This window comes from Syngnathus acus, chromosome 22 (assembly GCF_901709675.1).
Source record: "Syngnathus acus chromosome 22, fSynAcu1.2, whole genome shotgun sequence".
NCBI lineage: Eukaryota > Metazoa > Chordata > Actinopteri > Syngnathiformes > Syngnathidae > Syngnathus > Syngnathus acus.
In genome coordinates this window covers 4,306,512-4,331,128 of record NC_051106.1, presented here as the reverse complement: position 1 = coordinate 4,331,128, position 24,617 = coordinate 4,306,512, and the positions used below count along the sequence as shown (strand labels likewise).

At 41.5% G+C, this 24,617-nt stretch overlaps 1 protein-coding gene across 9 annotated transcripts in view; it reads right to left on the bottom strand.

Moving 5' to 3' along the window:
- The window catches only part of LOC119115980 (ryanodine receptor 3-like), a 55,966-nt gene that overhangs the window by 19,582 nt on the left and 11,767 nt on the right, over positions 1-24,617 (bottom strand). For 6 of the 9 annotated variants that reach the window (XM_037240969.1, XM_037240971.1, XM_037240966.1 and 3 more), the window contains exons 4-49: positions 24,415-24,429; positions 24,013-24,087; positions 23,674-23,752; positions 23,186-23,298; positions 22,405-22,504; positions 22,228-22,321; positions 21,248-21,322; positions 20,821-20,977; positions 20,586-20,750; positions 20,215-20,336; positions 19,641-19,821; positions 18,357-18,492; positions 17,597-17,692; positions 17,311-17,429; positions 17,073-17,206; positions 16,275-16,516; positions 15,971-16,163; positions 14,698-14,914; positions 14,487-14,591; positions 14,283-14,285; positions 13,243-13,346; positions 12,182-12,265; positions 11,904-12,063; positions 11,656-11,803; positions 11,289-11,491; positions 10,778-10,952; positions 10,432-10,640; positions 10,152-10,351; positions 9,981-10,047; positions 9,754-9,914; positions 9,518-9,683; positions 9,043-9,129; positions 8,556-8,782; positions 7,634-8,441; positions 7,359-7,559; positions 6,636-6,738; positions 5,900-6,031; positions 3,944-4,217; positions 3,732-3,846; positions 3,075-3,207; positions 2,818-2,921; positions 2,531-2,666; positions 2,176-2,362; positions 1,924-2,032; positions 1,731-1,851; positions 1,004-1,173 (exon numbers count right to left, since the gene is read on the bottom strand). In XM_037240969.1, coding sequence (XP_037096864.1) covers positions 1,004-1,173; positions 1,731-1,851; positions 1,924-2,032; positions 2,176-2,362; positions 2,531-2,666; positions 2,818-2,921; positions 3,075-3,207; positions 3,732-3,846; positions 3,944-4,217; positions 5,900-6,031; positions 6,636-6,738; positions 7,359-7,559; positions 7,634-8,441; positions 8,556-8,782; positions 9,043-9,129; positions 9,518-9,683; positions 9,754-9,914; positions 9,981-10,047; positions 10,152-10,351; positions 10,432-10,640; positions 10,778-10,952; positions 11,289-11,491; positions 11,656-11,803; positions 11,904-12,063; positions 12,182-12,265; positions 13,243-13,346; positions 14,283-14,285; positions 14,487-14,591; positions 14,698-14,914; positions 15,971-16,163; positions 16,275-16,516; positions 17,073-17,206; positions 17,311-17,429; positions 17,597-17,692; positions 18,357-18,492; positions 19,641-19,821; positions 20,215-20,336; positions 20,586-20,750; positions 20,821-20,977; positions 21,248-21,322; positions 22,228-22,321; positions 22,405-22,504; positions 23,186-23,298; positions 23,674-23,752; positions 24,013-24,087; positions 24,415-24,429 — 7,005 coding nt within the window. The remainder of the gene's footprint in view (positions 1-1,003; positions 1,174-1,730; positions 1,852-1,923; positions 2,033-2,175; positions 2,363-2,530; positions 2,667-2,817; positions 2,922-3,074; positions 3,208-3,731; positions 3,847-3,943; positions 4,218-5,899; positions 6,032-6,635; positions 6,739-7,358; positions 7,560-7,633; positions 8,442-8,555; positions 8,783-9,042; positions 9,130-9,517; positions 9,684-9,753; positions 9,915-9,980; positions 10,048-10,151; positions 10,352-10,431; positions 10,641-10,777; positions 10,953-11,288; positions 11,492-11,655; positions 11,804-11,903; positions 12,064-12,181; positions 12,266-13,242; positions 13,347-14,282; positions 14,286-14,486; positions 14,592-14,697; positions 14,915-15,970; positions 16,164-16,274; positions 16,517-17,072; positions 17,207-17,310; positions 17,430-17,596; positions 17,693-18,356; positions 18,493-19,640; positions 19,822-20,214; positions 20,337-20,585; positions 20,751-20,820; positions 20,978-21,247; positions 21,323-22,227; positions 22,322-22,404; positions 22,505-23,185; positions 23,299-23,673; positions 23,753-24,012; positions 24,088-24,414; positions 24,430-24,617) is intronic. The other 3 variants (XM_037240974.1, XM_037240973.1, XM_037240975.1) reach the window with 2 other exon arrangements.

Here is a 24,617-nt window from a genome sequence, read left to right as displayed (position 1 = left end):
TTCATTTAATGTCTACTCTGATCAGTGTCACAGGGATGTTTATGTGGAGCTTCAGTTTGATACTATTGCTAGAAAGATATCTTCAAATTTATTGTATGGATCAAGTAAAATTCTTATTAAAGATTCTTTAATAGTCATCATCAAAATTGGATATTTTGCTAAATGAATTTTCCACTCTGCCTACATTCTTCAGCATAATTTCACCTCAACCTGAAGAACGATTTTGTGAAGCTAAAACAATGGTGAGCAGAATGCGCTAAAAGGAGAAGCCTGCTATTACGATGACAGATAATGGATGATCACACATTCAGCTGAGATCCAATTAGCATTGAGTATCTGCTGATGTGAAAGGTGTTGTGTTTAAAGGGACACCAGAGATAATAGCTCAATGACTTATTTTTACTGTCACATCAGCCGCGGACATTGCCAGCTATGCAAAAAAATTACTAATTCATCTCCTCCACCGCAAATTGGATGCTGATAACTTGTTTAAAATTTAATATTCAACACACAGGAACTCTAGCTCTCTTTATGGAAAGTCTCTGGGAAGTAGAGAAATACTTTCTCTGGAATCATTTTGTTTTATTTTGTTGAGGTGATGAAGTACAACTTCATCAAAACGTTTGTGTAATAAGGGATTAAAAATAAGAACAATTAATCGTAAACGGAAAGTGCGACTGATTACTTTAATAAAACTTAAGGCATGTGGATTTAAAGCATTTTTGATCCGCAAAATAATGTTAAAATTGCTATAAGGTCATGATGGAAAATGAAGCTTCAAATTTGCTTCATGAACCAGTTGTTGTGTTTTTCCATTCCTCTAGAGGGCACTCTGTTCAACATTGGGCTAAAGGTATACTGACTTACCACTTCTCAAATTCTTTTATTTAAACCAAAAGAGCCATCTACAGGAGTCAAACAATACAACTAATTCATGAAGCACATTTGAAGCTTCATTTTCCCATTACAACTATAAGGCCACTCTCGCCACACTTCTACCTACTGTATCTAGCGAGTTTGCAGCCCTCAAGTCAGGAAGGAAGCCAACTTCAAGAAGGTGAAGCAAAAAGCTCTGGTCCTCGATCCCATACACTCGGTCCAGGAACAGCACCATGGGGGCCTTGTGGTCCGGACAAAACCAGGCTGACATATCAGGTTCTGTCACCGAGCCATCTGGGAGAGACACAGAAAAGAATATGATGTATCTTATTTGGATTTAAGATCCCTGAAAATAAACAAAGTAAATTCAAGATAGTCGACGAGTGTCTCAATACTTTTGTCTCTATCGCCAATTTGTTTATTCAGCAAATGAGACTTGTGTGTCTTTTCCATTTCTCTGCTGACAGCGCTCACAGCAGCATAAGAGCAACGTCTTGCCATGCGTATGCAGATCAATCAATAGAGCAAGACAGCTCGCCGTACAAGTGATCTGGCTTACTCAGAGCTGTGGGAGTGCACAGAAAAGCGCTTGGCTGATTAAAAAGGCATGAGCAGTAAAATGAAATCAATAACCTTCCGCCCTGTTCTAATTGTTCAAGCTTTTGTAACCATTGTTAGACGAGGCTCCCCGTTGTAATATGCAAATTTAATTCATACTGTTTAATATCATCTAATAGCTAAAGTGCTATGTTTGATATTTGACAGTTTGTGAACTCTTTTGTCTTAAAACATTTGGAGTTATAAAATGACCTCTCTATGGTGAAGTGTCGATTGGAAAAGCTGGGATATACCTTTATTAACGATAGGTGTTTTGAGAGGTATGCTGATGATTCCCACCAGGTCCTCGGTGGGCACCAGGGAGCGCAAAATGGCACGAATACGCAGAGCTTCGCCTTTCCCTTTGTTGATGAGCTGCAGACAGCAAAAGTGAAATTATTTCGATGCCAAAACAAAAGATTGAAGTGTGATTTGGGGCAAGCTCACATGCATTTCTGGGGCACAACGTCCCAACAGGTCAATGAGTGCTGAGTAGAAGGACATGATGGCATTGCCCATGTGAACCACTTCCTCCTCATCATCGCCATCAGCAGATCTATAGGTTGGGGGGGTGCACACAGACAGGATGACTTTCTTTAAGAGCCAAACAAAATAAGGAGGAATATTCAAGGGAAAAGGGATGAGTGGCAAAATCCTCTGTATTGATTCAATAAGCTTTGCTTGATTTGTAGGGCTCACACATCACAGCTGACTCCCTGCACGGAACCAGGTAGATCCAAAGCTGGCGTCTCGGAAATCTTGATGGCTTCTTTCATGGCCGCCAGCAGTCCGTTGCCTCCCTCCCCTCTCAGTGCAGGTCCGAAACACTCCGGGCGACGGATGAGCAGTTTGACCACCACACTGGAATTCTCCTCCACACTTTCACCTACAACACAAATAGGTCATTGAGAATTTGAACAGACTTAAGGTTTAAACAATTTCATCCTTACAAATATAATTCCAAAACAGACTTTTTTTTCAAGCAACCCAATTTAGGTTGCTTTAAAATAATGTATGATATTTAACAGAGCGGAAATATCAACAGCAGTCGTACCATTAACAAAGACGGCAAAGCGCAAGAAGGAGAGGTAACGTTCTCCTTCGATTGGATTCCAGCCAATATCTGGATAACCTTTAGCCAGAAGCATTGGACAACTCTGGAGACCGCAGCCAGCCAAGTACGTCACAACCTGCAGGTTAAAACAAAACACAACCTTGCTGCATAATAGATATCATCCAAATTCTTTCCTAGGGTTTGATTTCATTGGCACTTGGAGAGAACAAGGTGTGAGACAGCACATGCATTAATTGTTTTTTTAGTGACCTTTAAAAGAGTTCTACCTTGTCCAGATCAGGTTCCTCCAGTGCAAGAGCCAGACCGTTGTTGTCCATAACGGAGGAAGCAGCCACATCGAGAGGAGTGGAGCCCCTCATAGCTGGTGAAGCTGCAACACAAAATATAATGGATACTTCAAATTATCTTTGAGTAGTAGTTGGAAAATTATTTGTAATTGCATGTTATAAAGGATAGAAGATGTTGCAGGTTTTTTTATTATTGGAATAATAGTACAGTAGCTCAGAATTCAAATGACACCCACCAAGGCCCACGCTGCTATTTTCCAGGAGGTAACTCAGGTGGTCAAACATTGCTTTCTGGTTCTGACGGCTGATGCGGCAAAAATAACACAGGAAGCGACAACAGCTAGCCACCATCTTGGGGAAGGCTATTTCCTAGAAAGCAACAAATACAAGTCAAACTGCTATGTTCTGTGTATTCTTATCTAAATAAGATTTACCACAATCAAAATATCAATTTGATTGCCACTACAGTATTTAATATTTATTGTTGTGCATGTTGTTGATAGTGGTGTAGAACTGCTCAAATGTTTTGTTTACCTTATTTAGCGACACGAGAGAGATAACAGCAGTTCCACACCACAGTAACTTGCTGATTATCTTAATCAAATTTGTGCAATCTTATCTTTGTGCATGTGAGCCTCAACCACTTGACTGCACTAATGGCTTAATTCCTCGCATATATTGAATCATAATGAACAGCAGACTTCATATTAACTTTGCATCACTGGCAAGGTAAATTCTGCCAATTTTCCACTTTCAAGTTGGAGCTCATCGAATCTTAATTAATGCTCACAAAGAAATGAAAAGTGTGTCAGAGCACAGAGATGATTATTTCTACAGCTCTGCTGCGATTAAATCGGTTAGGGCATCTTTAATGAGCAAACAAGGTCTCAAACCTGTGATTTGTCCCCTCCGAGCACATTGACCATGACCTCCATGACAGTCTCATGCATGCCTAGAATTCTCATTAGATTGGGATGCTGATAGAACACCTTATTATTCATGATGTCACTGGAGGGGAAAAGAAATAAGAGCACAGGTATAAAGTGTGACTATAAGATTCCGTAAGAGGGGAAAAGCCGATCAACTCGGGCAAAGTTTCACCTACCCAAGTCCATCGATCATAAGCTTTTCCTCCTCTTTCCCCATCCGAACAGAAAGCAGAGATCTGATCTGACCCAGAGAAGCCAAGAGCCTAATGGTATCATGGACCGAGGCGGCGCTAATGGTGTAAGTCTTTCTCATGGCCCTGAGCAACTCGCCGATGCTGTCGTATTGCCTCCTCAGCAGGCTGAACATCTTCCGTACCAGTTCCGGGTCTTGGATGTGACACTCCTGGGCCCAGCTGACCATGGTCTGCGAGATCAATTCCTTCAGGTTGGCTGCAAGAAATGTTATACGGGCATACATGTTGACTGATGGATGGCTAGCTGGGTTAGGCATAATGTACTCTGCACAAAACACCCCAACGACCAAACTGACAATCACAGAAGCTTACAAATGCACATTTAAAACTAACGGTAAACTTTATTGCAAGAGAATTAAAGAAAAACAGCCTTGCCGGCAGCAATTCAATTCTCCCTCAGTTATTCTGCTGCCCTTCGCATACTTTCTGAAGCCGCCAGCTGCTGCTGACATCGACATTTCTGAACTGTAACTGCCATTGTAAACCAGTACTCTGATCAATCACCCTTTATGCAACACGTACCATCACGGTTTTTCACAAACAAATGTCCACTCCACCATTTCAATCCTACCGTGCGGCTTGAGTACTACAGCAGGATGAGCAATGGTTCTAATAAATTACCGTATTTTCCGGACTATAAGACGCACCTGAAAACCTAAAATTTTCTCAAAAGCCGACAGTGCGCCTTATAGTCCAGTGCGCCTTATATATGTACCAAATTCCTAAATCTAAACTGGCCCGAAGCATTGTGTCATGAAATCAATCATAAGTGGCTCGCTGAAGACTATGAATCAAAAAGACTATGGATCATTATTTTGTGATTATAAAGTAATTTGTTGCGTCTGAAGTTGAAATAAAAAAGATAAAATAGAGAATGATTTGATTTGGATTAAAAATCTGACATGATGCATTAATGGTGCGCCTTATATAAGGACAAAATGGGCCATTCATTGAAGGTGCGCCTTATAGTCCGGTGCGCCTTATAGTCCGGAAAATACGGTATGTTTGCCGAGGAATTGTTTCCAGACAATAGTAAAAATATATATATATAGTAATAAAATAATATACCAAAAGGTAAAATGCACATTTCACGATCTATGTAATAATTTAAGTGAATGTCTTTATAAGAGGTCATCCAAGTGCCATTTAAAATGGAAAATTAATTTCAATTTGTTCAGCATTTGGATTACAGTTCTCCGGACACTGAGTGTGCTACAACAGCACATTTGGTGGAGCACAAACACAGCATGGCTTTGGCTTTAATCAGGTGAAGGATTGGATTTTATCACAAGTGCTTTGTTTTTATTCCCTCTCACAAACGGTTGAATGATGCTCTTCACTCAGGAGTCACCATTAGCATAATGGAATTGAAACAAATTCATAGACAAACTCATTCCCGCCCTCTCGAGTTAGTTCACGACACCTTTTCACACTTTAAGTCATCATATTTTAAGCATTATTAGTTTGGAGTTGCATTTTTATGATGCTACCTCACCTTTTGATGCCCTTTACTGAAAGTAGTTTTGCCAAAGTAAAAGTTGCCAAGATGGAACAGTTTTAATGTATTGGGCAGTTTTAATAGTTTTAGCAATCTACTCAGTGGTTATTTTCTTGGATGCAGACATTTGATTTGTTTTCTTCCATCTGGTGAAATATATGATCGTCTGTTAGCATCAACTGGAGCATAGATAGATGTATTAAATATCTTAAATTTGGCGCAGGCATTAAATTACTGCACAAGCCGAGTGTCAAATGGTATCATTACAAGGTATTGCATCACGTCAGCAATCAATTGGCAACACCAGCGAGTCCTCCACATAATCAGAAAATAATATTCTGCAAAGAATTCCAAACTCTAATCTATGGATGTATACTCACACGGTGCAACTTGTTCCTTCTGCAACGGTTGCTCTGTCTTATGAGCTTGTCCTTTGATTTTATTCACCAGAGTTAGAAGCCGGCCTTTAATGGATGTGTCCTGCTCATCCTCGTCTTCCTCCATCGGGATTCCTACAAAATACAAAGGGATACAGGATTAGAAATAACGTGTAAAACTTATTGTGACAATATTTCAGGCAAAGAAAAGCCTCCTATCGGGTTGTACAGGTGTGCTGCTAGTGGGTGATTCCAAGTTAATTGCTTCTCTTTTGTGGAAGAAGCTCAAGACAGGTTGGTGTTATGCGGCCAGACCAAAGCTACAATTAGGTCGGTGTACTGCGCAGGGCCCAGCGGTTCAATTATTTATCAAGACATTCTCACCTGCACTGAGCTAGACCTTCTCTCTAAGATGCAGAGACCAAGATGGCAGACGAAACAAATACTGGTCATTGATAATGGCTCAAAGCTATTGTGAGCGGAGCAATTTCCGCATACGATTGTTGGGACATTTATTTACTTAATTACAGATAGTGCCAAGATTTTATTCAAAAATGTCATGTAAAATGTGATTTTCTCTCTTGGTATGAGCACTCTACTCTTTGACTTAAATAAAAAAGTATTGCTTCTACTATTTTTTTTTAACTCAAATAGTCCAGCGTATAAGTACTTTTGCCACTGCTGGCTTTTCAGACGATTTCCTAAGAAATCCGATTTTCAGCAATAATCTCCAGCTCACCACAGTGTAGCTGCAGCTGGTTGTGAAAATCATAAAGCTCCCCCTGGATATCTGATGGACACGGACAGTCATCGCCAGTGCTGAAGGTCAGCAGCATGTTGATCTAAAATATAAAGACACAAAAAAAATTATCTTTCAGACTTATTCACACCCAATTTTTGGACTGGATAATTAATTAAGGTAATAATAATAATCATATTAATAATAATGATGATGATGATAATAATAACGGTAATAATAATAATAATAATAATAAAAGCTCAACTGTTTAATTTGGCAGTCTGACTAAATGAGGGCATTAAAAGTCATTAAAACACAATACTCTGTATCCAGCTGTGACCCCCAAGGGAGTTGTGTAAATGTGCATGCGTCTGCTTGGGTGATCATGTGTTTTCTCGCTGCTGAATTCAAGCTGTATAAATTGTGTGGATTCAAATCGGTGAAGAGAACTTCATATGACGGAAGGAACCCACACGATAGCAACTAGACCGTGAGTTCACGATTAAAGAATTCAGTGATACAAAAAGAGCATTGGGAATTGGAGTATTGGCCGATAAATTAGTCATGTATATGGAAAATTACATAAGTTATGTAAAATGTTGCTCATGAGTCTTTTAGTCAGAGATCCAAAGAGGCTGTAGATTGTCTGTGATCAGTGATATGAACATCAATGTGTGTTTTATGATTTTGGTGACTCAAAGGAATCTTCAATATTGACCACACCTGTTCTTGAGGAGGCGAGCGGAACTCCTTAGTCTTCTTTGCCGTAACGGCGGCGGACATATTAAGGGCGAGCATCAGCTCGTTGTATCTGAATTTTTGGTTATACTGTAGCTTGGAGACAAATTTGTCCGAGAAGGACACAATGGCTTCGATACGGTGTTTGAGCTCACAGTCGCAGAAGTAGTGGAGTAGCTCACACATCTGTGGAGTAGACAACGGCAAGAGAAACGTTTTTGTAAATCCAAAGATTCGGTTTTATTTATGCATGTTGTCACCTGACGTTTCACAGGTTCAGGCAGCCTTGTCTCCAAAAGTCCTTTCATTGGCTGTTTGGCTTCTTTGGCTGCCTCTTCCTCTCCTGCTTCCACGGCTTTCTCCTCATTCCCCGTTAGTCCTTCTTTGTCAGTCGTACTAGTAGGTCCTTCATCTTGTGCATCCTTAAATACATTCGGGTCAATGAGGAGTAAGATTTTGTGAACATCCTCGCTGCAGAGGACCCCCATGGTCAGCAAAGTGCTGATGAGCTTCAAGATTGGCACAAATTGATACTCTACACCTCCTCCCACAGGATCACGGATATAATGGCCACCACCTTGGACCGCCTCAGTCAACATTGAAATGGATTTTTCTTTTAATGCATCCAGAGGGATCTGGGGACTGTACAGATGATGCTCCCGTTTGGTGTTGATGAAGCAAGGAGGAGCAAAGTTGAGGCGGGGTTTGAGCGACGTACTCAGCCCCACCCCTGGCGGCGAGTGTTTTTTGGAAGCATTGGAGAAGAGACGGATGGAACGTGTCTCTGTTGTGACCGGGATGATGAATTCATCTTTCATCGTGAGTCGAGCGCCTTTGGCTGTCTCCAGATGGATACTGATGAGAAGATTGTAAAAACCTTCTCGTAACATGCCGGATAGGTATTGGTTGTCTATGGTGTATAAGAGCTGGGATTGGTCCAGGTGACTGCAGAGGGCGTGGGCCACACGGGTGTTCCCCAATGCGCAGAGGGCACAGTAGAGCTTTAAGGTGTGGTAGTGGAACTCCCGCGTGTCCTCCTGCTCGGACAGTTCCATGATGTCCACACACCTTTAAATAAAAACATTAGGGGACATTGAAAAGGAAATTTATGATTATCGTAACATTTATTTGTGTAACTAGAAACTGCAGCAACTTAGCAATAATGATTCAAATGAAAAATACCTGTTCTCCTCAGGAATGTGAACTGCCATCATCTGCAGAGGCTCAACACACTGAACCGACCAACCGTGTCTCTCGCTGACCCTTGCTGTTTCTACTTTCAAGAAGGTATTTGGCATGCGGCTCCACAGAACCGCATTGATAGTCTGGACGTCAAGGCGAGGGGGACACTGAGGCACCGGGTTCTTATGTTCGCTCTTAAAAATGGCTGACGACAGCGGCATGGCGTTCTGTACAGGGGAGGGGGGCACCACATTTAAGTAGTTAAAGAGACCTGTGCAAGCGGTGATAAAAACTCACTGCACTATTTCCCACTTTGGATATGATTTTGAACTTTATAAACAAATGACCTTTTGAAAGCATGATGCAAATGACTCCTGTGGGTCTACCCTTTTCTGACAAGCTCAAGTACCCATCTTGTTACTGCAGCCTTTAGCATCTTGTGGTAGTCAAAGAAATCAACTAAATTACTATATTACATAAATTGTACCTTAATTTTGGCCAGTTCAAACTGAAAGAGGTTAGGACTGGTTGGTTGCACAAAGACAGCAGGGAAAAGCTTGGTATTTGGTTCCACCTGGAGCGGAGACGAAAGCGCAAACTGTCAAAAGCACGACTTGCGCAAAGCAGCTTAATGTGGCATCATAAAACGTCTCTACTTCTTATAATGTGTGTGGGTGTGTGTGTTTGTGTGTGTGTGTTATGCATCATGAACGAGCTGAGGATGACTCAGCCCTGAATGACGCCACAGAACATAAGAAGATTATACCCTTCAAAAGAGTTCTCAAAGCCTAATAGAGAAATTGTCAAATGTCTGAATTTCAACAATGCAAATGTCGTGACTATGTTAAGAAAATATGCAAAGACGGGAAGAAAGTTCCTGACAAGGTCACCAGTAGAAACTCCTGCTAGATCCGTAAACAACTAGTGTCATTCTTAGTGTCTCCAGCAATCGTATTCATTACCTGATAGGATGTGGATATCTCCTTGCCGTTGACCGTGAAAGTCACCAGGCCAGTGGCGAGGTCACTGAGACAGCCAATTTCCAGGTCAACATTACTCCGACTTGAGGGATGAGTAGCATTGGTCACATCGCCACCCCACACCATGTAGCAGTTACTCCTCTTGACACTATCAGAATGCACTCATCATTAATTCATCTCCACTTAAGACAAGACAAAATCTCAAAAGGGGGTTTCACCTCTCATGGACTCGCCCTCGCTCATCACCCAAGGTCACGGTCACAGTTCGGGTCTTGCTGAGGGCAAAGTTGTTGCTGTAATAATGGTAGTCAGGGGTAACCCATCCAACCCAAACACAAGAAGGGTCCTGACCGGCAAAGACCCTCACCGAGTGGTAGTACTGAAAGGAAACAAAGACTGTGATTGTTGTGGTAAATGAATTGAATGTTAATCAATATTTTATTACCGTTGTGATGCTGCTGTAGTCCACTCGTCTACTTTCGTCACTGTGTCGCACAGATCGCAGTGGGTATCTATCAACAACCGCATTTGAAAGATTATTAGTAAAATAAAGGACTGGAAACTAACTTTTTTTTTTGTTTTGTTTCCATAGTGTCACTTTAGAAAGTTCCAAGACCTGTGTTTGACTTTGAGGGTGTCATCTTCGTGCACTCCGTTCACATCGATAACCAGACTGATCTTGAAGAAGGAGTGAAACTCCACAGGCATACTCAGACGACAAAACACCATGTCCGTGTTGCTGTTCTGGGTGCCAAATGTTTTGTGAGTAACCTTGAGACACGGCGGGCTGTCGACCGTGCCGTCAATTCTCGTCACCTGAGAACAATCCATAGTCGTATCATCTATATACAATGACCGCTATCGTTGCTAAGAGCTATTCCGGTGTTTGGTCTTACCGCGATGTGATTGTGCTCCTTTGGCACATCGACAAATGTTGGCAGACGTTTGCTGAACCACATGGTGAGCTCTCTGTTCATGTTAACAGCGAAGGGCTCAAATCCCTCTTGAAGGCCGCACATGGTGTAATACTTAAAGGTGCTGGCATCTTTCCCGAGATTCATACGGCCTACCTGAGCTAAACCCAGGCTGCACACTGGGATGAATCCTGCAGAGCAAGCAAGGCAGTAAAGAAAGGTTAAGTGAGGTCATTTACATACACAAATCCTTTATTATCTTCACCTCTATCTGCAGTTTGAGCAAGTGAAGGCTTCATCTAAAGATGATGCAAAAACTGTTTCTCACCATCCTCTGTTTCAAAGTCGGTGAAGCAAAGTTCAGAGCCTTTGGTGGTGATAAGTATCTCTCCATTGAGGGTAAAGATCATGGATTTGTCTTCCATGTTGATCATACACCCAACCACATCGCCACTGTGCCAGCAGCGTCCAAACAAACGGCCACCCATATTTAGACAGTGGCCCTGTGTATATTTTAAGAAAGAACAAAAATAGGTCAAAATGACTTACTGAAGGCCTCCTTTTAAAAATAACAACTGTATTGCACATGATGGGTTATTTCCAAAGAGTAAGTACTGATTAGTGAGAAAAACTGAAACTTGCTGACTCGGAATATCAATATTACCTTTAAGCCCACATATTTAAGCATAGTGAGGAACAATCAATGGTTGTTGCTCTGGCATAAAGTTATAATCCCTAAAAGTTTGAAAAGCTTTTGCTGGAAAAATTTACCATTATTAAAGTACTGTTATTAAAATAAACACTTTGCCACAGAGAAATGAAATAATAGATGTGATTACCCTGAATCCGTCAAAGACAAAAGCCAGTTGATCCGTGCCGAGCTCCACGTCAGGTTTACACCCTGGTCTTGCCCAGCCAACTCTCATGTCACCTCCTGTGACGGCCTCAAATTCAAAGTACCATTTCCCGGTCTTCACCGCGTATGTCCGTTCTACTCGGAAGAATCGGATTTTGTCGATGCTGAGACGCTCAACTGTTTGTCCTGGAAGAAAAAAATAAAACAATTAGAGAAAGATTTTTTTCAAGGTCATAATGACGTTTGCATGGACAAAAGTATTGAGACACTTGACCGATAGAGAGTAAAAATGGACGTTCGTCCCCTCAATTCTTTTGTCCATTTATCCCACATTTTAAGATGTAACATACCGCCTTCTTGATCGGATGGCTCCACATTGTACCCATAACCAATCAGAGTCCGAATAGCCTCGCGTAAGCTATCACGGTTTGACTTCTTGGTGCGCTCATCCAGCAGGGCGTAAGGGACCAGGCGAGGGTTACGTTTACTTTTCAGATCCTGTAAGCAGCAAAGAGAGAAAATTAACAAATACTTTAAAATTGTTGATTATATTACAGCCTCCACTTTACTGTACTTGAGCACATATTGGATAGTGTACCTGCTGAATACCGTACGTCCAACCTTGCTTGATGCGGTCTTTGGCCCACACATTGTGTGCATTCTCCGCCAGTTTGTCCACCAGCAACTCCTGACCAGGAGTCAGTTTCATATCAGACAAGTCCAGAGGGGACGGCTTGTAACCACTGGACATCATGAAGCTACAAAAGAAAGAAAATATAGAGAGGCAATATTTGTGTAAATTACTCAACGACACAAAAACAAATGCCTGTTGACTAGTGTGAGACAAGAAAAGTCAGGAAAAATAAGCAGTCTTACTTCTTTGGGAGTTTAATCTTCTTAAGTGATTCATCAGCATTTGAATTGACCTGAACTACTCGACAGCCCAGTGCCAGCAGGGTTCTGTGAAGGGAAAACAAAGTGCAGATCATGTTTAATCCCAAACATCACCTCTGCCTCTAGTATATATACATCCTAGAGCAGTGAACACTTGGGGGGGTGAGGGAATATTTAAAATTGTGCATATCTGCCATAGAAGAAGTTAAGGATATACCCAAAAGACTGAAGTGGGTGTGAAATTGTCTTGACACCATCTGAGCGGACACTGTAAAAAGCTGTTTTTTCATGGACGTCATTCAGAAAGCAACATTGTTACCCCAAAGTGTCGACTCAGACGACACATCAAGAATAATTACGGAACATTTTGGCATTCTGTGCATAAAGTAAAGCGTATTTATGTAAAGGACTTGTAATAGGTCTCGGTGGGATTTTTAGAAGCCAATTAAGTGTTGTGTGGAGTGCTGACAAGTGGTTGAGGTGCGGACAACATCTGGCCTTGTTTAAATGTGCAACAGTGAAAATTCATAACACCCCAAACATCCTGAAATGAAAATGGTAAAAAAGGAACATACATAAAGGGTAATGTTTAAATTTAAATAACATGGATTTAATTTATTTGAGTGCTCAAATACAAATGGTGAACTATATAACACTTCACCTTAAGGCTGATTGTAATTGTTTTCTGCATAGCCTATAAATAAATAAATAAAAAAACTTACATTGAAACAGGTCTATGTACTATAATTGGTTTTATTTTTACGATAAGTGTAAAACATTTTTGAGCACGAAAATTGCAAAGATAAAATTTCTAAAAAATATTGCCATAGTGTCTCAATCAATGTCACCAAAATTTCATTAGACCTGAGGCACCAATATTTGGGCATATTTTTAGACTGAGTTTACAGCACCAAATCGTCACTCTACAAAATTGCCGTCTACGAAAAGACCCCAGTGAGATTTATGTGGTACGTTAAACTGTATCTCTGGGAAAACAAAGTCATAAGAACATGGAGCAAATGAATCTATAGGAGCCAACATACTTGAGAGTTTCTGTCGACGTCTGCAGGTTGTAGTTCTTTTCAGTTTCGGGCAGCTTGGAGAAATCCACCAGACATGGATGCTGCCGCTTATTATCATCCCTAATCTATAAGAAAATACGAGTACCGTATAGCAATTGAATCTCCATCCCTCACGGCATTTGTTACTAAGCACCAAAGTACGCATCTTGTCGTAGTGGGCTGACAAGTGAAGAGAAATGTGTCTACAACAGGCTGCTCTAGTGAACATGTTATGGAAGACGAACAAGGAAACACATCCTCTTTGTTGCGTGACTGCGATACCAAGCAAGAGATGTATTGCCTCTCTTGAGGCCGCACTTTATGCCAAAATCCTCTCTTGGCAAAGCTGCGTGGCAATGGTTGATGTTGATTAAAAAAAAGCATGCACACATATGCGTGTGTGCGCGTGTGTGTGTGATGAACATCAGCCAGCTCTTTAGAAAATACTTTGACAATTTTACAATCCAGTCACTTTAGAAGCGCTTTTCCACATCTTCTCCACAGGATTATACTTAACCTTTGCAAATTCTGCTGACATTGCATAATAAAATAAAATACTAGTAGTAGAGGGAGGATGTTCATGCCTTTAAGTTATACACATATTAAACACGTGTTATTTGAGTTTTTATTTCTTCTTAAACAGGTACAGTATGTTCATGATCTGGTACTTATTGCGCAATAAACCAAGAGAGAGACGCTTTGTTGGTCAAATCACTCCAGGCAAAAAAAGCAAAACAACCTTTATGGTGCGTGCATATTCAATTAAAATCCTCATTTATGTTCTATAATAATAGTTAAATGCCACCCTGCCACAAAAAAAAAAAAAATGCTCCTCTTGGTTTATCATATAAAAACTCTGAGATCCTGTTGTGCCCTTGGGTGAAACAACAGTCGTTTGTGGCTGAGTGAGTGTACATTGAAACAGACAGCATGGTTGTGTTACCTACAAATAAAGTGTGAGGAAGCTTCAGATGATATGAAAAGCACTGTGAATGGAGAATGTAATTTTTCTTTCCACTTACCCTCTTTTTGGCGTGAACCGCAAATTATGAGAGAAAAAGCAAGATGACGAACAGGCCTTTGTGATCAATTGAATACTATAGTTACTACTTTTAATTTTCTGTCAAAAGAATGGCCAAATGCATGGATTGTTTGTTTCTATACTATCTTGATGGAGTATTTTTTTTTTTTTTGCCATAGTAATTGGTGGAAGTGAATATTCTCACCTTGCCGTAGGACCAGCCCAATTCAATTTTATTCATGCCCCACAATTCATGGATATTCTCTGCCAGCTTGTCCCGAACTTTTTCCAAGTGAGGCGGCATAACAATCTGAGGACACAAACAAAGTTTTTTTTTTTTTTAATATACATTGTGTACTCTCAAATGGAAGTTCGTGTCAATGTTGTGATTAAAGTAATTAAACTTTGCTTATTACCTGGCTGGTTTCCACTGGTGTGGGAATGAAAGAGGCCTGTGACAAGATGAGGGTGGTGCCGAGTAAATCTCGGACCCCGTCCACATCCCTCTTGTACTCCTTCACCGGCTCCACTCTCAGCCTCTCTTTGGGCAGCAGAGCCTCGTAACAGGGGGCGTAACTCGATGGCGGCAGGAATTTAAAGTCACCATGACGACCACCCAATAGGAACCTTACCCTGATGAAAAAAAGTGTTCACAGAGAAACAAATCAGACTTTTCAGTCTCCTAATCTGCTTCAGTGACGTCCTCCCGAGGCAGCCAAAAATAAAGATTGGAGTAGTTGTCGTGACGTAAAAGTGGTGAGGCAAATGAGTCATTCATGACTGTAGCCTTCAATTATTGAAGAGCGGAAATGCCACAAACGCCAGACGTTCACCCTGTTCAGTGGGTCAGCAGGTTCATTTGCAAGCATGTCACCTCTCGAATTAAATGCGGCATGTGGAAATCATACATCGTAAAAGAAATAACAAGGGCAGCCAATTTTCCTTTCTTCTTTGATTTATCACAGTTGATAATCCTGGTACGAGGAGGAGTTTGAATTTGAGCAGCATGGCCGGAGCATGTGGTAAGCAAGTCGACCTCACAGTCAAAATCAACAATAATCCATTGATATCATGAAGTTCTGATCTTGTATTTGATTTCAGGTGTACTTAATATTTTGAGCAATACTGCCAACCAGAAAAACCAGCCCTGCTAAACAAAGCATAACATGAAATTATAATTGCTGTAAAATGTTTCAGGGCTTCAAAGAGTTGAATCAGCATTGCAAAAAGCTGCTAGTTCTTCTGAAAAACTGCCTGAGCTTGAAATTGCATTTATGCAAGTCAATCACACTATGTGTGGTCGCCATAGCAACAGAGGCAAATACAGGCCAGCCAGACAAATTTACCTGTCTCCAATATTAAGGCTTTGAGGATGCATGCATGCAGAGTGGGTAGGTGGATTTGATTTTTTTCAAATATGTTGGCTTTTGTGTGAGTGGATTGTGCGTCTGTCTCATCTCATTGTGCTTGTGTGTTCGTTCATCATCATGCACGAGTGCGATTAATTTATTTGCACAGCTCAAAAGCGAATTTTAATCTCAGATTGCTTTGTATCCCTTAATGTATTTTTGACGCTAATTGCACAAATGTATCATTTTTTTCTAGCTCATCTTTATTTTTTCTCTTTTAAAGTTGCAGCAAAAAATGTCTGATAAAAATAAATAGTAAAACATATTTGACAAAACTCACTTTACACCTGCAGAGAAGCTGACGACGGGAAAGAAGAGTCCGTCTGTATTGAAGTTTTCAAACATGCCCTGAACTGGCTGTCCGTTGATGCGGAAAGAGATGCTTGGAGCGCCGAGGTCGAGGCAACAGCTCACCACATCCTCTGACGTCAGGATATGCTGATGGAGAGATGCAACTGCCCGGGGGATGCGTCCTAGGAAACGTACCGATACACACTGATGTCGTCCCTGCAGGGTTTTGCTTCTGTCTAGACTCAACAATTCTCGGATTTGTCAGGTGAGTCAGACAAACACAATTTTCTTACCTGACCAGAGGTGCAGTCCGTCAAAACCATAAGAATAGAGGTCATCTCCCACACCATTGCCCCCCCAACCTTCACCCCCTCCTGGGTAAGGTGCGTAGCCCTTGGTGTTGGCCCAGCCCACTCGAAGGTGAGAGGGTTCACTGGTCACAAAGTGGTCCACCTGGTCAATCATCAGCTCGTAGTACCACTTCTTGTATTGAGCTGAGCCCTCGCTCACCCCGAGGAAGATGTTCGGTCTCATGCTGGGGAAAATGCAAATATCCCATGTGCTCACTTTCACTAATTATATAATATATGTTTTCGTCTCAGAGTTGATTAAATGTCTGCTTGTAGGACAGTATATTTAAGGTGTGTCAAACAAATTTTTCTCACGGGCCACATTGTAGTCAATAGTTTCCCTCGGAGGGCCATTATGACTGTCAACGCCTAATTTTATTTACTGTATAGGCTACACGGCAAACTGATGAATAACTAGTTTCGAAATCAGAGACTAGTCAAAACTGTTCAAATTGTTTAAAAAAATGAATGGTAATACAAATTGCTAGCAATATTTCTATTTTGAAAAAGTGAAGACAATTTATAATTTTAGTAATGACACAAAGTCGATGCAAAATTTGTCTGCGGGCCACATAATATGATGTGACTGGCCGTATTTAGCCCCCGGACCTTGGGTTTGAAACCTATGGCATAGGCTATATTTTTTTTAATCTGGAGGGAAAATTTGGTAGATACTGTAACATCATCAGCTAGCTGGACGGAAAATTAATTCTGACAATATAAGAGTGCTGGCTTTCTAACCTTTGGACGTCATTGACCAGCTGAGTTTGTAGCAGCAGGTCTCTCTTGGGCAGCAAGTGATCACAAATGAGGTTTTGATTGGTTCGCACAGCCACACCATTACACACACACAACGAGCAAAGCACATCGAGAATCTGAAGGCAGAGGAGAGAAAGGAGCAATGAAGAAAGATGGTGCAGCAATATCATAAATAACAGTGCAGTAGCTCAACCTGTGTCATGAATTATGTGCTACCGACCTTGTGGTTACGTCCGTGTTTGTATAACAGCGATATGACGGACTTGATGTGGCCTCTCTGGATCATGTTGAGAGCCTCCGGACTCTCAATTAGTATACAGTGAAGAACTTCAAGAATGCCTGTAAGGATTTGGCAATTAGTCGGCAACAGAGGTCACAAAGTATCTTCACCCTTTACATTCATAGTGTGTAAATCTCAGAGGACACCGTGGCATCTTTGATTCAGGATGTTTAATAATGCAGTTTACAAGATTGCGCGACATGAGTAAGAATGACAATGATCTTACCCGAAGAAGACTCGAGTCTCTCTAGCTTGCTGACAAGCCAATCCAAGTTGTTGGAAAACTGAGTGCAGTTGATCCTGTTTCCTCTGATTAACGCTGCTGCACGGTAGAACAAAATAATAGATGTTCATTAAAATGGTGGATAAGATGAAAAATAGAATTGATGGCCAACAAAAGTGAAGAAAAAAAAGACGAGCTGAGAAGTCACATAAAAACGTATTTGTATGGATGAGCAGAAAAAGAAGACAGCTACAAATGGAAGGGGGGCATTCTAAATCCATTTAATGCTGCACAGAGTGTGGAGGAGGAAGAGACGAAATGATTGGAAGATGGACGAGACATGGCTGAAACACTGATATAACCCTAAGTCTATGAAGGACGCCAGCTCAAAGTGAGGAGCGGCTTGCGCATGACAGGATGCAAATTATAGGATCTAAGTTGCCCCTGTAGAATGCAAAAACTAAAACAGATGTCGAATAAATCATTCCATGTTCCACATCTTTTTATTAAGAAATGTAGCTGTCAAACTGCACTTGTCGCACAAAATAAAAACCGGGTCATCTTTCCATGTCAGGTCACTGAATTTATGCACTATCAAAGATGAACATGTATGAGTGCGCAGTGAATCCTCACCGCCTTCAAAATCAATCCCGAGTGTGCAGAGTCAGTAAGTCGAAGGTTAAATAGCATGTCAGCATCGCGCTAGCCGGACCAAGCCATTTATCAAAGCAAAGAATCGCCTATGTGCATTATCATAGCTTACCCAACAACTCGTAGAGCAGGTTGAGGATGTCTTTCCAGGCTGCTCCGGCCTCTGGCCCAGCACATTCCCCAAAGTGGGCAACGCTGTTGTAAACGTTCAGACGGTCTATGCAGTTGGACACCAGTGTCAGCATGCCCTACAAAATTAATGTTGTCAGAAAAGGCACACTTGGGACACTTTCCTTTATGTACCGTATTTTCCGGACTATAAGGCGCACCGGACTATAAGGCGCACCTTCAATGAATGGCCCATTTTAAAACGTTGTCCTTATATAAGGCGCACCAGACTATAAGGCGCACCATTAATGCATCATGTCAGATTTTTAATCCAAATCAAATCATTCTCCAATTTATCTTTTTTATTTCAACTTCAGACGCAACAAATTACTTTATAATCACAAAATAATGATCCATAGTCTTTTTGATTCATGATTCATAGTCTTCAGCGGGCCACTAATGATTGATTTCATGACACAATGCTTCGGGCCAGTTTAAATTTAGGAATTTGGTACATATATAAGGCGCACCGGACTATAAGGCGCACTGTCAGCTTTTGAGGAAATTTTAGGTTTTTAGGTGCGCCTTATAGTCCGGAAAATACGGTACCTTGGAATCTGTGGTGCCCGTGATTGCCTTGTATCAAGTGTTTATGTACATTCACACCAAATAAGATAGCGTTGCTATTACAAAGGCAATTCCCCAATGTCTTGACTCTGTCCCCTTCTGTGCTGTTGTCACAGTGATTTATGCTGCTTCGAAAGTATCTCCAGTGATCAGCTATGTTAAACGCACCAAATGGAAAAATGCTGATGATTTATAATGGTGAGAAAAAATCCGGAGTCAGCTGTCTAGAGTGACAAATTGACCTTGTGAGTGTAAAGTAAAAAGGGTGGATCAAAGATTATTTCAACAGGTAAATAAGGTGATGAAAAATGCCCCCAAATCTTTACATTTTTAATCAGTTAGAATTGTTGATGGGAGTTTTTTGGGTTGTTGCAGTCTGTCAGCGTTAAAAAGCATCTGGATACTTATTATTGTCCTCCCTCAGTCAGCATGCAGTTGACATTTGGTAATTGATGACAGCAATTTGGGTGGTGGAGGCGAAGCACAATGCCTCAGTGCATTCATGCCAACCTCACACTGTACTCGAGCTGCTGACGGCTTCTAAAGCACTGCCTCCAGTCAGGCAGGATGTTATTGAAATTCACTAAACATGTTCTTTGCAATTTGCTAACGACCAGTGAACCCCCGTAAGTCAAATATTTCCTGGTGGACTAAAACTCACTTCCTGTTTGAAAAGATTCTGCCTGTTTTTGAGGGACCGTAGCTTGATCTGCCTCTCTTCATGCTCCAGCTCAGCATCAGGGAGCAGGAAGTAGGTGATGAGGTCGTTGAGGGTTTGGAGCACCTCTTCAATTGGAAGTGCCACAAGTGTCTTGTTCTTCAAACCCAGACAATCCAGATCCCTGACAAGGAGACACAGACGTGCAGAATCGGGATCACGTGTAGGCAAAATACTACCACTGATTAACATGCCCTCTAAATGACGGTAGGCTGCGATGATGATTTCCATTGGCTGTCTAAAAATAACTCCTGTCGTGAGCATTGGAGCATTGTGTGTGTGTCACCAGGGAGGCTGACACACTCTCACATGTTCCCACCATGAGCGCCTCCAATTCCACACATGGAACACAAGATGGATGGCTTGATGACAAATAAAGGTAGTCATTTGCCATGTTGCCCATTTCAATATTTTTACCATCTGGAATGTTACGTCAGAGCACGGAGCGAACTTTCGTCACTGGGATGATTTGCATTATAGGTACAAATTAATTTGAAGTTGAAGCACCTTGGCATACCTGATGAATCTGTTAAAGAGGAGAGTGGTGTTGCGGATGATCCGGGCGGCTCGAGATTCCTCATGTTGACAGCGCTGCAGTGTCAAGCCGTCATCCATGTGACCTTCGGAATGTAGACATGCCTTCAGACAGAGGGAGAAATGAACGGGAGATATCGTACGTCATCATTTATTCATGTTTCTATGTTCCCTAAATGATGGGAAGGTTTCAATTTGATCAACAGTGAGCTACAATCTAATAGACATTTTATTCAACTCATTATCTGCCGATAATCATCTCCTCGACAGACTCTCACTCACTTATTCATTAGCTTTGCATCTGTCTGCTTTGCCTTCTAAGCTGGAGACAAAATGGTGTGCGCTTTTACTCACTCGTCTCTTGAGAGGACCCAAACGTGCAGATTTGACGTCAGGTGCCTGGTAGGAGAGCCACAGCCCCGTAGCCACGTGCATAATGAAGCTGAGCGAGTCTCCATATTTAATCTCTGCTACACCCATCCCCTCAATGTCCCGTTTTGGACTCTGCTCAAGCTTCTCCTGGATATGGGAGGAGAGAGAAATTGAAAGCGCCAACTCGTAGAGCAAAGACATGTTCGTGTGGCCTTGCCTTAGATGCTCTGAAGCAGAAGGCAGTTGAGATTGTGTCGGACCTCTCTCGGTCCTGCAGCACCAAGCCCCTGTCCTCGGTCAAGGCTAGGTAGTGACCAGTAGTCAGGTGTCGCAACCGGAACGGCTGACCCCAGCGGATGTGGCTCCCACTCCAGCTAAATTAAAAGATGTCACAAGAATGTGGCTAAGTTGCATTCGTCAAACCCTGACAGTCTAATAGCCACTCATTAGTTGATTGAAGTATTACTGCTGGCTGTTAATTATCAAGTGTCGCGTGATTAGGTGGAAAAATTAGCAAATAGATGAAAACATTTGACTCATTATGCTGTTTAATCAGACACAGAGGATGGAAAATTCAAGAATGAGTAAAGACGGGATTGAGGTAAAAAATAGAGCAGTGAAGATGCAAATGGTTCTCAACCCACCTGATCCGGAGTGGCTCCAACCTCCATAAGGATCTGGCCTTAGCACCAGCTTTACCTATTTCATAGTTGACTATCCTGTCAACACAAAACAAACATGTGTTGGAAATTGTTAGTGCTTTAAAACTCCAGACACCACTTTAGAGTCAAGGTCATCCATCCTATGTGAGACAAAAGCATCCATTCGCTTTCATCTCTCACACTGATAATCAAAGGAGGGTGTTTAGCACAAATAATAAAGCCTGGCATGTATTGACTCTCCGACCGGTGCGTTCAAAGACAGGCACATAAGGTGCAGCAACGTCCTTTTATCAGTGAAGAGCACCAAAGACTTGGCTCATCACTCCAAGTGACATCTTGGAGAGGAATGTATGAGGCGTGCTTTTTTAGTGCAATTTCAAGGGCACAAAAGGAGGGGAAGCCAAAAATGGAAATTACTATTGAATCCTGCCTCTCACAATTGCCATGCACTGATCTAAAAATAGACTCGGTGCGCGCATGTCTGAGTGAATGTGTGCCTTGGAGGAAGATTCATACGATACACAAAAAAAAACATTATCCAATGTGTTGGTATTGGAAGACTTTCAAGAAGTTGATAGCATATATATTATATACATATATATCATATTTTATATATTTTATGAATATTATTTTATATCATAGTATTTTATTTTATTTTATATTAAAAAGGTGTTTGATCAAGTTGAGATCAGTCCTGGACCAAGACTGACTTTGACCCACTTCCAACTTCCATGTGCCATATTTTTCATCCCATAATGTCGGACTCATCTGTGCCAGCAGCAGGCAGATACCAGTGGCAATAAAAATAACAAGACAGCCTTAGCATGTGTGCTATCTGCTTCTCCGTGTGGTGTCTAACAAAATATACAGCAGGGTGTAAGTTTGAATTTCCCCTAGAGGGATCATGACTGCATGATCTGCAAATTAAGTCAGACAACAAGAAATTAAGTCATTTAGTGTACCTTTGCTGCTCTTCACTCTGGTCTGACCCCGGGATGGTCACCACCTCATCATGCCCATGAAACAGCCGCATCACATGACCACCCAACAGATAGCCTATAGGAGAGAAATAGAGTGACCTTTAATGTCCTCTTTTATTGCCACAACGTGTGAGAACGGGTGTTGGCCCAGCTGTCTACCTTCCTCTATGTTGCTGCCAGAACAGATGGGATGGACGTTCCACAACGTCTGCATGAAGGATGCGTCCACCTGGATGTTGCCATTCGAGATTGATAAATGCTGTAGGACACAAGATTGCACAGCGTGTTTAATCTCATCATGTTCAGTAGATAAATTAGTGGTTTCAAAGCTCAGTAAGGTCCAATATTTACACAGTATGCTCACCAACGGCAAAATTTATGACACATCTCTTGTATTGAATTAGATCTTGCAGATGTACCTAATGTTGTCTGCAGAGTTTATTCCAGCAAACAGATTGAGTGGCAGCTGTGTCCTGAACTTTCTCCTCAGAGTACTCTGCCCTTAGGTGCTTACATGTCCCCACAAATGCATGGCATGGGTGACAGCGAGCACAGATTGCCAGATTGACATTAATGATGACAAGGCATTCTCACATATTGAAGGCCACGCCCCTGCCGCCACGGGCATGCTGTCGCCATAGAGATTTTGCTCTAATGGTTTCAAGTTGTCATGCAAAGATCAGGGAGAAGAATTTGGTGTGATATGGAACAAAGCCGTGTTGAAGGGGGTGATGAGGTTGTGACAAGGGTGATAACAGAGCAGGCTGTGACCTCTTTTTAAAAAGCGCTGACAGCAACATGATCATTTTGCAAAAATTTCGCAATTAAGGAATTTGATCTTTTATCACTATAAGGAAGCATTCTCAGAACACACACACAAAGGGCACGTGTGAGCATTAAGAAAAATCATTGTGAAGTGAACATGACAAGAGACACTTACAAGATAGCGCTCAGAGGACACGCTGACAAGGATGAGGTCATCACCTATGCGCACCTTCTCTCCTTCTGATCTCTGCTTGGAGGCCGGGTGGATTGTCCACCAACAAGCCTCACCTACAATGATACACACATTTACATACATGGTATAGGATATTAGGGGGAAAAAAAAAACACAGTTGTCACCCACATGTAATGAATTGAGAAACAACACTATTAACATGGGCTTTGAAAAAAAAAAAAAAAAACTTTGAATATTAGAGGTCAAACTTGAAAATGTGTTGGAGAGATTTAATCAGCTCTGACAAAAGAAATCCATTTTCTGTCCACATATGTCTGCCGGGAATATTAACAGTGATGATAAAAAGGCACACGGAGATATTTGCTCAAGAGCAACCAAGAGATAGAGGAAGAGGAGTTTCTGAGAGAGAGCGAGAGAGAGGGAATCTGTGGAGGATTAAAACAAACTAATGCTTTTGCTTTTTTTTTTACCTGTTGAATCTTCCTGTAGGCCGACATCAAATGATAACTTATCGGTTTGTGACCTTGATGTCTTCAAACAAGCCAGGTACTGCGGTCAACACACACGGAAACACACATTTAAATTACTTGGAAAAATTCCATGACAATGTCGAAATTGTGTTAGGAGCAGTGGGAAGCCTATCCAAATTTTCATAATGAATCAAAACGTGCAATTTAGATAACCACTTTGTATTGTTAACACATCATGGCGAAAAGACATTTTTTATCTAAAAGAAAAAAGCTATTGTCTTGTCATATACCACATTCGTCTCCCGCTATAATTCAGATTAATGTCTTATATATTCTTACCATGGAACTGAACGAGTGCCGTAGGAGGATGGCATGTCCGTACAGTAGAGTCTTGTGGCCACCACTCTGCGCTGCCTGAGGATATAATTCACACATCCATCATGACATAAATTACATGTCAACTGAAGCTACAATATATGACCTTTGCGAGAACCTCTGCACAGACGGCCTCATGCTGGGAACCCATATCTTAAGGAAGGGGTCGTCTCCTTCTAAGATATGTGCAAGGATACTGGGTCATCTTTCCAGCAATCCAACAAGAGGAATGTGGAAAGCAAGGAATTGGACAAGTGGACACACTTGTGTGATTTAAGATGCAGGAAGGGAACAAATAATATCTCTAAAGGTGGAGAAATTTTGATGCTGCTTTTGTTCAGCTGGAAACGCCTTTATTATACTCACCTTTCTTATCAGCCTCTAGGAAGCATTAAGGTAAGACAAGAGTTTCATTATTCTAAGACTTTCTTGTGAGTGTGGTTGGTACAAAGTATGTTTTAGAAGGAATAAATGTCTGTCACAATAAAAGTGCCCATGTGATACTCGTATATTATGCACCGTATTTTCCGGACTATAAGGCGCACCGGACTATAAGGCCCACCTTCAAT